Below are 11194 nucleotides of genomic sequence, written 5' to 3'. Positions count from 1 at the left end.
TTTAATTTAAAAAATGGAATTGTTAGTATTTTGGAGGTGAAGAACCTTCTTAAAATGCTTTCCAATTAACAGGTAAAATGACTAGGAGACAGAAATGTGTTTAATTTGTTACTGAAGAAAAATCCTAGGTCTTTTATGTGAAAGGAGACTTTCATGTGTTAGGGAGCAGTCATAGTATGTTAAAATAATACAGACTTAGTTCACAGCAAACTGTTAAGGACAAAAGTTATCATTATTTTTATGTCTAAGTCCCTTTCATATGCTTCTGTTTAGGTAAGAACTGTAATACGATCTGTTCTCTTTCATTGTTTGGTTTATGCAGGCACAGGCTTGCTACAGGAAGTGGTATATCTAGTGAGTCAGGGAGCTGATCCAGATGAGATTGGACTAATGAATATAGATGAACAACTTCCGGTCCTAGAATACCCTCAGCCTGGTCTGGACATCATCAAGGTATAATTTATTGATAATTTAAGAAAGTCTTTCAGCATTTAGATATCTTTTTCCTCAGTTCCATATTTACCACTTCATTTCATCCTCTGTCCTTGTTCTTTTCGTCACTGGAATTGCTCAGTTTGTTGGATCAATTCAGAATATTATTAGGTTATTTTGAAATTGCTTTTATTAAGCTTTATTGTACTCTAGTGCTTTAGGTGTTTCTTCGTGTCCTAAATATCTTTTCAATGGGTTTTCCAAATAAAAGTTCCAGGCCACCCTCGCTTTATGTACACATAAGCTGCCCAAATAAGGCAAATTTGCTTTGATTCCTTTCCTGAATTTGCAAAAGAGGAACTACAAATAACAGAGATCTATAGCTCTGTAGACCCTCTGCTCTGAATTTACACATCTAAATCCCTAGAGACCTAGGATTTGTGCAGCTACAGACTCTGTAGGTGTAGTTTGAAGAGCTTGGAATATTCTGCAGTAAATGACTTCCGCACCGTTATAAATCACTCAGAGACTAGTGGCATGGCTGTAAACGTGATCTTGTCCATGCTGTAACTACTTCAGATAATAGACAAAATACTGGGCTCTGTCCTGTAAGAGCTACAGTTCTTGTTGAATTGAGCTAGCTCAGGCTGGCTGCATAGATTTAAGCTGCTTCCAGTCAATAACTGCAGCATCAGCCTGCTTTAGGCTGAGACTATTTAGGTGTCAGAGATTGCTTTTCTTTTTCAACTGTGTGACATCTAGTCCAATGAGAACTCAGTGCTACCTCGATGCTAATAAGCCATGGCAATAGTGAGAGGTTCAGTTTGAGAATACACGTTGTTACCTATACAGTGAGCTAGCAATTTCATCCAATATGGATTCATGCAGTTTTTAACTTCATAAAGATGAAGATGGTTTGAGTCATAAGACAATTTTGTCTCAAATTATAGAAAAATACTCAGTTTGAAAGAGTACGGATCAACCTCTGATCAACACACTCAAATCAACCTTTGAATTGTCTGGGCCGAATTCTGAGGATGAAATAAATTGCAAGAGTAAAGTTTTGAAGTGAAGAAGTTAGGGGTAGAGTTTTCAGAGCTTCTAATACTTTTCCAGGAATTTTAGTGGAAGTATGCTGGATACAAACTTCGTTTGATACTAAGAATCTTCAACCATCAATCACACTGTTTTCCTGAGAAGGTCCTACAAATGGAAGTACTTTCAAAACAGAAGGAGGGGGAAAAAACCCAACAAAAAACCCTGACATATTATCCAGCCTTTTAATATTTAAAAACCAGATGTAACTCCCTGACCTAATTTCTAGTCCCAGATCAGTATTAAGAATGAATTCGTGAATGTCGCTCGATATAGTAAGGGCCTTCAAGTACACCAGCTTAGGACAGCTCAGAATGTGCTAAAAACTAATGCACAATAAGAAATGTTTCTTTCTGCTTTATTTTAGGAGTTGACATCTCCTCGCCTCATAAAAAGCCACCTACCATATAGGTTTTTACCTTCAGACCTCCATAATGGCAATTCAAAGGTAAAAATGAAATGAAATCATGGTTGTTTAAAATATTGGCAGCAGTTGTTTAAGTGCTTTGGGAAACGGAGGGGGGAAAAAGCTTTCAGTAAGATGATTTTTTCTTTTTCTGCCCTCCCCCCAACATCATAGGTAATATACATGGCTCGCAACCCCAAAGACCTGGTTGTGTCTTATTACCAGTTTCACCGCTCCCTAAGGACCATGAGCTACAGAGGAACGTTTCAGGAGTTCTGCAGAAGGTTTATGAACGACAAGTGTAAGAAGCTGTTCTCTCTGCACACGCTGTTACACATTTATTTCCATCTCTGCATTCCTTCTGCAAGTACAGAAATGAACTGGATAAAGGTGCATTTGTTTTGCCTGTAGAGCAAGGCGGTTGCTGCAGATAGTGCTGTGTGGACCTGGATTTGTCCATGCAGACTATGGCCATGCCTTGTAAATAACTGCTTTACAATATTTGACCTCATGGGCTCAGCAATGTTTCTCTTAGCTCAGGCAGAACTCTGGTCCACTCTTCTAAAATTCACTTTGCAAGGTACCTTGTGAAAAGTGGTGAATTCCCCCAGCATCATTTGATTTCAGTTGTTGACCATTTGATTTCAGTTGAGTTCACCTGACTGTTAGCTACTTCTCAGGAGTCTTTCTGTTCCTCAGAGCATTTTGTTTTCCTAGTAATTCCTTTAATATTTTTATTTAATCCAAAACCTCAGGATTTGTCCCTTGCAAGATACCAGCTGACACACAAAAAACTCTAGTTTGCATGAGATTAATCTGGAGTACATCGGTAAGTTGAAGTGAGCCCCTGTAAGAAGGCAGTTACAGGCTGGTACTTGTCTGAGAAATACAACTCTATAATAAGAATACAATAACCTGCTTTACAACAACTCGTCAGCTGCTCACCCGGTAACTCCTTTGAGCAAGGGCTGTTTCACAACCCACCCACCCACTGTGTTCCCACTCAGGCAGCACTGCCTTAAGTAGTTCCACTGCACTAGCCTAGTAAACTTACAGGTACAGCAACCCCTGTGTTCTCGCATAACTGTCTGCCACTGGGCTTTTTGCCAATGGATTGCCACACTTTCTAGCTAGGAAGAGGAAAAAAAATTACTGCCTTCTATTTCTCTACAGAATCTTCTCTATGATACCTTAATGTGACACTAAGAATTCACCAGATACTTCATGATTCAAGAGCAGGATTTCCTCTAGATCCAGTGCAGCAAACTTTCCTTCAACCTGGAATTGGGAGAAGTTGATGCTAAAGGAGCTGTAGAAGACTAAAGGGAAGAAAAAAAGTAAAAGCTTACCAGTGGAGGTTACTTAACAGGCCTTAAAACCTTTGCTACTTTCTCCTGAAAGTTTGTGCAGGGAGAGTGAATGCTCTGCTTCCAGTCCAGCCCACCCTCAGGTTTTTCTTTTGCATTCCCTGAGAATGGGATGTTTGTCTGTAGCCCATGATCAGGAACTTCTAGACTGAAGATGTATGAAAGCCTTAGAAGGTTGTCTAAGACAGAAGGAAGGTTCTGTATTCTTTTTCATAAAAGTATCCCAAGAGTTATTTATATCTTCATGTTGTAGCAGCTAGCCGAATTATCACAATCCCCCAGAGTCAATAAAAACCATCACATAATGTTCTGCATCCATAATTGTGCAAACGGAGTGGTTTGTAATACAGTGAATTTAGCATTTATTTTTTTGTGCATCTCATGGAAGCAGTCATAAAAACACCTTCATGAGAAGTCAGAGTACTTCTAGAGGGAGAAGCACTGAGCCCAAATGACACCATCCCACTCTTTCTACACCTCCGTATACCTGACTATCTTGAAACAAATTCAGTTCATGTTAGCCGTATTGTATGAAGGCATACAGTCAGATGGGGATTAGGCTTGAATGTGCTAATTCTTTGGCATTATCCTCTAGAGCTTAAGGGATTTTCTTACATAAAGCATAGGTAAACTCTGTTAACATAATCTTACTGGATTCTTGCCCTGTACAATGAAGAGCATCTAGGAACACTTTTTGCTTGACTCTTGTGTTACCTTCACGTGCAAATTTCTTTAGGGGTGTATGGATTGGAATTTTTCCAGTACCTCTATAAAAACTGAAAATGAGTTAGCTGATTAAAATAATTTTCCTATGAAATTGACCTCTTTGTTCATTGAAAATGTTCTAGTTACCAAAATTAAACAATTCTTTTTCAGAGGAAAAAGGTGGCTTCAAAATACAAAACTAAGAAGTTTAATATTTTTCTATAGCTGCTTTGCTGAAAAGATAAAATTGACCAAAAAATACTGAGAAAGAATGTAAAAAACTTCTCACCATATTTGCTTACCTCCTGCCTTGATTATCTGAAGTACTTTAGGAGAATTGATCACTGGTAACAAAGAAATATGCAGAATGCATTTCTCTTTGGGTTGTCTTTCTGGTAATATTAGCAGTAAAAGACACTCTCTAGATAATAAATACCAGTGTCTGAACCTCTGCTAGACACACATAAATTGACTGAAATTAGTGCAAATTATCAGAGGAGTGAAAAACTAAGGAGTAAAGTTTATGGGGAAGGGTTAAGGCTTCCAGAAACTGCCTCAGCAGTGCTGGGCGCACAAGTCCTCCCATCATAGCACTTTGGCTTCTCTTCAAGACCTGAACCGCACACAGCAGATACGGGGAACTGAAAACAAGCTGCTGGTGGCATGCGGGAGGTAGGAGGCGCGACCATTTCAGCACTGGCCACCCTGCGCCCTGAGCATGCTCACAGCTTGTTACATGTGGGAAGTACCCCATTACAGCACTCTAAGCTTTCCGGAGCACTCAGTACCTCGTGGCATCTGTTTGTGGTCTGGATTTGCTGTGTAATAAAGATAACTGGTAACAGTATAACTGAAACTGTGTTCTGGCATATCTCTGCAAGTTGTGTGGAAGTGTTCAGAAAATAACAATAGAAGGGAGAGAAGGGAATAGATTTGGGGGAGAGGGGAGGGGTAAAAGATGTAATGATAAACAGAATGTTCTGACAGTGTACCCTACATTTTTAAGAATGGCTGTGAAGCATTTTTATATGTCTGTTTCCTCAATACTTCTTTAATTAAGAAAGGACAATACTTGTTAGTGGTTCTTTGTCCGTAATAGAGGATGCTCTGTGGAACTTTCCACAGATGCTGTATCTAGCTTCTAAGTGAAGGAAGCTGCGGTGTGGTAAGTGAATTGGAGGAATTCACTCAGGTTGGACCCGCTGGAAAATTTGCCTTCCGCAAAGCTATCTCTGTAATTTTTATTTTGGCTTAATTTCCATTCAATAGTCAGGTGTTAATAATACTGAGCTCTAAGAGGTCCATCACAAAATACGGCATTTTCAGTTGAACATTTTATCTTTATGGTAAGTTAGTTCTTTTGAATATTCCAAACTGATAGAAAACCTTTTTTTTAATTAAGTTCTGTGCTGTGCATTGCAGCGAGTCAAAACAAGACGCCGTTCTCCTGGGGCTATGAAGCACTCCAGTTAATTTATTTTGTCCTTTTTTCTTTCCCTTTTTGAAAAGGACTTAATAAAAAAAGTGTTTATTTTCCTCATGCCAATCAATATGTCTTTGTAGTAGGATATGGTTCGTGGTTTGAACACGTGCAAGAGTTTTGGGAACATCACATGGATGCCAATGTACTTTTTCTCAAGTATGAAGATATGCATAAGGTAGGTTAGATGTGGCAAAAAGGCATTTTCATTGGGTTTAGCATGGTGGTGTTTAAAATACATAAAGTATAAAATTTGCTTTTTTATATCCATATTTGGGCTCCCTGATGTCTGACAACATTTTTAAAGCACTGGCATTCCGTAGCATCTATGGGCTTTCTGCACTTTCGTAAACCTAGTAATTTCCTCGGGAATCTGCCTGCATCCATAGGTACCAAACTACTCACAGAAAAAGCAGAGATGAGTTCAGTGTTTGCTACGCTCAGCCCTGGGTATTCATTTAAAAGAGATGTCTTGCCATGTGTGCTGTATCAATGAGAAAAAACGTATATCATCAGGTTTTTTTGTCCTATATATTTGGCGTTTATTTGGTTGTTCTTACTGTCTTCTCTGAAACAATGTTGAAAAAAATTAGGGATGATCGTGTAGCATAAACGTGAACATAATTTTGGGGTCCTTACAGTATGCTGTCTAATAAATCCACTTTATTTTTAATCAGAAATTTAGTAGAAATACTTCATAGAGCATTGGTTTCCATTTCCTATTGCAATAATATATTTTTGAGAATTAATAAATACTTCAGACTGTTTATTTGACTGAAAAATTATGGCAAACATAGGAATAAAACCAAGCTCCTATCTCTGAACCTATGAAAAGGTGAAATCACAGTAGAACTCAATAAAGCTGGGTAGATTATAATCTTCTTCTGATGGAAGTGGGATGCTAAAAGAAAATGTAATACAATCAGAATAATTTAAAAATTTCAGTAGAAATTATTTCAAATCCATTGTTTTGAATAACGATATATTCCTAGCTGTGCTCACTGATGAATGTTGCTGAAAACTGGTGGCGTCACACCATCTGTCTGCTTCCTGATAAACGTGGCTATTTTGTCCTTGCTACTCCAGAAGTCTTACTCCCATTGAGGAACCCTGGAGTTCTGGACATATAAATTAATCACTGCTTGTTCTCAGGATCCACTTCACTAGATCTTTTCCATCTACGTAAATGCAGTCCCAGAAGCTAACAGTCAAGGAAGGGCTGTTCTAACAGTTTTGGTAATTTATTTTACTAAGATCAAAATCAAAGTAACTTTTAATTCCTCTGGAATTAATTTGGAATACCAATTACATTGGTGTTCCAAAGCAATCGGGTAAGGTGTGGTGTTGTCTGAAGTGGGAAGCATCACACATTGCAGTTCCCTGTTCTCATATTTGAAGAGGCAAACTTACATGATCATAATCTCTGCTGACCTGACTTACCCTAATTACTTGGAATGTGGTTATTTTCAGCAAATCGGAAGGTGAAATTTTAAGACAGTGGTGTTTCTATAACTTCTGCATTTGTATTTTTCACACTCTTCAGAATATAACTCTTTTTGAAATATTTATATTTATATAAAATAAGGAAAAGCTTCTGTACTTTGAGGGTACTGGAAGAGGCTGCCCATAAACGTTGTGGAGTCTCCTTCTCTGGAGATATTAAAAACCTGCCTGGACATGATCCTGTGCAACCTGCTGCAGGTGAACCTGCTTTAGCAGGGGGGTTGGGCTAGATGATCCCCAGAGGCCCTTCCAACCTCTACCATTTTGTGATTCTGTGTGATTAAAAAGATTTTAAATATTTAAAATAAACTATTTTTAAAATACTCTCTTACAGGACCTAGCAACAATGGTTGAGCAACTGGTGAGGTTCTTAGGAGTTTCTTATGACAAAGCACAGTTGGAATCCATGGTGGAACACTGCCATCAACTCATCGATCAGTGCTGTAATGCAGAAGCACTTCCTGTTGGCAGGGGTATGTTTACAAACCATAGTAAGAGTCTTAAAGTGGAAATTGCAAGAAGCAACTAACAACTGAGTAACTCCAGGATGTGTTAGAATGTTAGGCAAGATATTGCTCTGTAAGTGATGGGTGGTAACCGACAGGTTGTACGATTTGAGGATTGGTTTGTTTTGAAATAAAGTTAAGTAGAAGTGACTCAAAAGGCTGGAAGCATCCAAGATCAACAGTGTATATTCAAGACTATGCAAATCACTCTGCCACAGAGCCTTTGGCTGACTTCAATGGATTGAGCTATTCATGCCGAAAAGACTGCACTGCTCCTTCTGACCTTTGGCTCCTCAAAGCCCACACAGTTTCATGGTTTATCCTGGCCTAAGCCCTTATGTTTTAAGTATATCAGATTTTTCTAGAATAGTAGATAATTCTAATACGACAGCATCAGATGACAAGGAGCTGTAGTTTTCTTTATGAGATTATTCTTTTCATTGTATACCTCAGCTGTTTAAAATGTGTTTAGCTTCTAGGTATTTATTCTGCCGAGGTGTTTCTCAAGGATCCTGAAGTGCCCTTTAAACTGGTGATACATCTGTCCTTTGATAATGTCAAGAAATCAAGTCCTTTTTCAGTCTTCCGTCTGATAGCCCTGAAAGAGTGGCCTTAGTAAGTCTCCCTCAAATTATTTTCTGTAGGCTGCTTTACAGCACTTAACAGTTCTTTTTAAAAATGACAGTATAAGATCAAGAATTCCTGTCAGCCTCACAAATGCCTTATCCAGACACAAAAATCACTTTATCAGCTGACTTAATCCAGATTTAACTGGAACTTTCTCTCTTTTTCTCTCTTGTTTGTCCGTCCATGACCACGTCAGCACTTTTTGCTACAGCATCGTACATGAGCCATGTATCATTTATCATGACACAAAGTCTTTTCAGAGGAACTAATCTGCAGGTTCTTGTCCTTTACTCAGGATGCATGATCTGAACGCTTTGGTCATGGATTTCTGTGTAGGAGCTCTTTCCATACTACTTCTCTCAGCCAACCTTCTTATCTGCAGACTTTAGCAGCTATATCTTCTATAATTATTTTCAAATCTCTGATAAAAATACCAAATATTGCCAGTCCTTCTTGACTAATTTTGAGTTAGCTAGTTGTTTTTCATTCATCATGCAGTTTGTTGACATCATGTAATTTTATTAAAAAACACTAAAATCACGTGCCTTAAAAAAGTCTATTGTATCTTTCCGTTCACCTTTAATCAGTCAAACTGTAATCTTACCAACACTTAGTCAGGCTGGTTGGAGAGCAAGTTTGTTTCCCCTGAAAGCAGGTTCACTGTTACTCTATACTACCTTTGAGTCTTTCTTGGCAGAGCCTTATGCCAGGTTTCCATTACTCAGCTCAGACTATCATCAGAGTAACTGACCCAGGAATAACATGTCTGTCCTGAAAAAAACCACTGTTCACACCTCCTTGATTTTATCCTGTGACTTTGCACACGTGGTATGGAAAGGCTCTCTGTACGTGTAGGGGCTGTACACTCCAGTTTTTACGGTAGGACCTGGGAACCAGATTCCTATAGGCAGTTCTCTGCCATGACTGTGAGAAGACACCTCTTTTTGCCCCAGTTCACTTACATTGTAGTAATGATGAGTTCTCAAAATAAATATCTCAAGTTTGCTGACTCGATGTAAAATTCTAGTGAAGACAAAGGAGTTTGTAGTTTCACTGAAAGACATAATATATTCCCTGTAGTTTCCACTGAATGGTGTATTTTCTTGCTCTTAGTTATCTTGTTTTCATCTTCCATCCTACCCTCTCCTTAATACTTTACACTGAAAATTCATTATGTAACACAACCTGTATCTTGTGTGAAAGCCACAGACCATCTCATTTGCAGTAGGATTTTAAGGCACATTGCCTGATTACCAACCCACCTCCCTGCTATGAAGATCACAGAGTAATGCGTCTGGTATGACATCCTGAGGGCCTTGGATAAAACGTTCAATATCAGAGCAGAATTGTACAAACAACAGAGCCACATTCTCCTCTGTCAGCTTACATAACACAAAAACCTAGGTTCGTTCCTAACCATTGTGGAGATCCGTGGAGCAGCAGCACTGCTACAGGCTTTGCACAGCTCCAGTCCACCTTCCTTGTCCAGTGAAAGCCAGAAAGGCGGATGTAGAAGAAAGGCGAGGTTGCAATACAAGAGGAGAGAATAGCAGCTGCTGGTGAGACCTCCTACGGGCAGAAAGGTCAACATCTGTCTCTGCTGGCCAGATCATCTCAAGTCAGATAGACAGGGTGGTGCCCCTTTTGCGGCGTGCACCGTTCTATACAGGGTGGTGGTGCTCGTTGTACTGTGATGGAGCCTGCAAACCACCAGTCAAGGGGCAGAGCCTCTTATTTATACCGTCTCCACATCTTGCAAAAAGAAGCCTCCGTTTTGTAGTAGGGGAGGAAGGGAGCCACAGCATTTAATGTACTATGTTGTCATTTGTTCACTGTGTGCTTTTTATTAAAAATATCCTTATTTTGAATTTCTTTTGTTGCTGTCTCTGGCTTTTTACAGTATTTTGTTACTTCAGAATGCAGCTTCGTTAATAGTGCTATGTTCCTCGCTGTTCGTTTCTGTGACAAAGACTGGTGGCAATAACATGACAGCTTACTGTAATTTGTTTCAAATATTTAATTTGTCATTGGTTACATTTATTTTATTATTTTGCTTTATTTTAGTTCTTCATTTTTTTTCTTTTAGCACATTGATCTTTACTCTGAAGATAACCCTGAGCTGCTGTGAAAGCAGAACAATGATTAGATACATTACTTATATTTGACTCTTATCACATCATAATTTACACAGTTGCATGATTCAAATCATAAACCAGGTGGGTGACTTTTTGACAAGCTATCAATTCATATGGTAAAAAAAAAAAGCTGTTACAAATAGTCTACTCTGTGTGTCCTTCATAAAACTTGTCATTTGTCTATACACATTGTTAGGAAGATTCAGAAATTCTCTTTCTCAAGACAAGGAAGACAGTGTTTTATTATTGGTATTGAAAGGCTTTTATGTTTCATACTGTACTTTATGCAATTAATAGTTGCCAGAGCAAAATCGAAATCACCGTCAGATGTTTATGATGCAAGTGTTCTCTTAATGGTTTTTTTTTTTTTGTACAGGAGAAATTTGATTAAAACAACAAATGTTGCATTTTCAGTTTCAGGTTCTTTTGATCTTTAGATCCTGAAAACAGGCAAGAACTCTGTCCTGCCTTCAGGAGTTACAGGAAAATCCTGATTTCATAAAACAGCCCTTGCCACACATATTACAACATCATGTTAACATGTAATTGTGGATATTTCAGACAGTTTTGTCTTTGTACTCAGTTACAGAGTTGCTGCATAAAAGCATTGTTACTTAAATGTCTGTTTTTTCTTACGGATGAAATGCTTAGTTAAGCTCCCTGCGTGTAGTTTTGTTCTTGCTGTTATGATTAAGCTCTCTGATAGCACTGTCCCAATTAATCTTTTCATTTATTCATTATTCATTTATTCAAACAAGCCAGAATTTTGTCTTTATTTAGATCCAAAATAAATGAGAAGGAGATTGGGCCCCTCAGTCTAGTTACTCTGTGGGGCTCATTCACCAACAAGTAATCCCGGTTGACTTTGAGTTAGGTAAATTTTGGACTGCAGTGTAACAGTGGTTAAGGAGGCCCCAGCCTTTGACGGGTGGGTTCAG

At 38.6% G+C, this 11194-nt stretch overlaps 1 protein-coding gene across 1 annotated transcript in view; it reads left to right on the top strand.

Annotated features, from left to right (window-relative positions):
• Positions 1–322: 322 nt before the first annotated feature.
• The window catches only part of SULT4A1 (sulfotransferase family 4A, member 1), a gene marked incomplete at its 5' end in the record, with an annotated part of 12305 nt that continues 1433 nt past the window's right edge, over positions 323–11194 (top strand). Inside the window, 5 exons of the mRNA XM_010145471.1 lie at positions 323–453; positions 1895–1975; positions 2108–2234; positions 5569–5663; positions 7323–7461. Coding sequence (XP_010143773.1) covers positions 323–453; positions 1895–1975; positions 2108–2234; positions 5569–5663; positions 7323–7461 — 573 coding nt within the window. The remainder of the gene's footprint in view (positions 454–1894; positions 1976–2107; positions 2235–5568; positions 5664–7322; positions 7462–11194) is intronic.

This window comes from Buceros rhinoceros, unplaced genomic scaffold (genome assembly GCF_000710305.1).
Source record: "Buceros rhinoceros silvestris isolate BGI_N320 unplaced genomic scaffold, ASM71030v1 scaffold24651, whole genome shotgun sequence".
Classification (NCBI taxonomy): Eukaryota; Metazoa; Chordata; class Aves; order Bucerotiformes; family Bucerotidae; genus Buceros; species Buceros rhinoceros.
The sequence above is the reverse complement of the archived record's forward strand: the minus strand, read 5'-3'. Positions and strand labels throughout refer to the sequence as shown.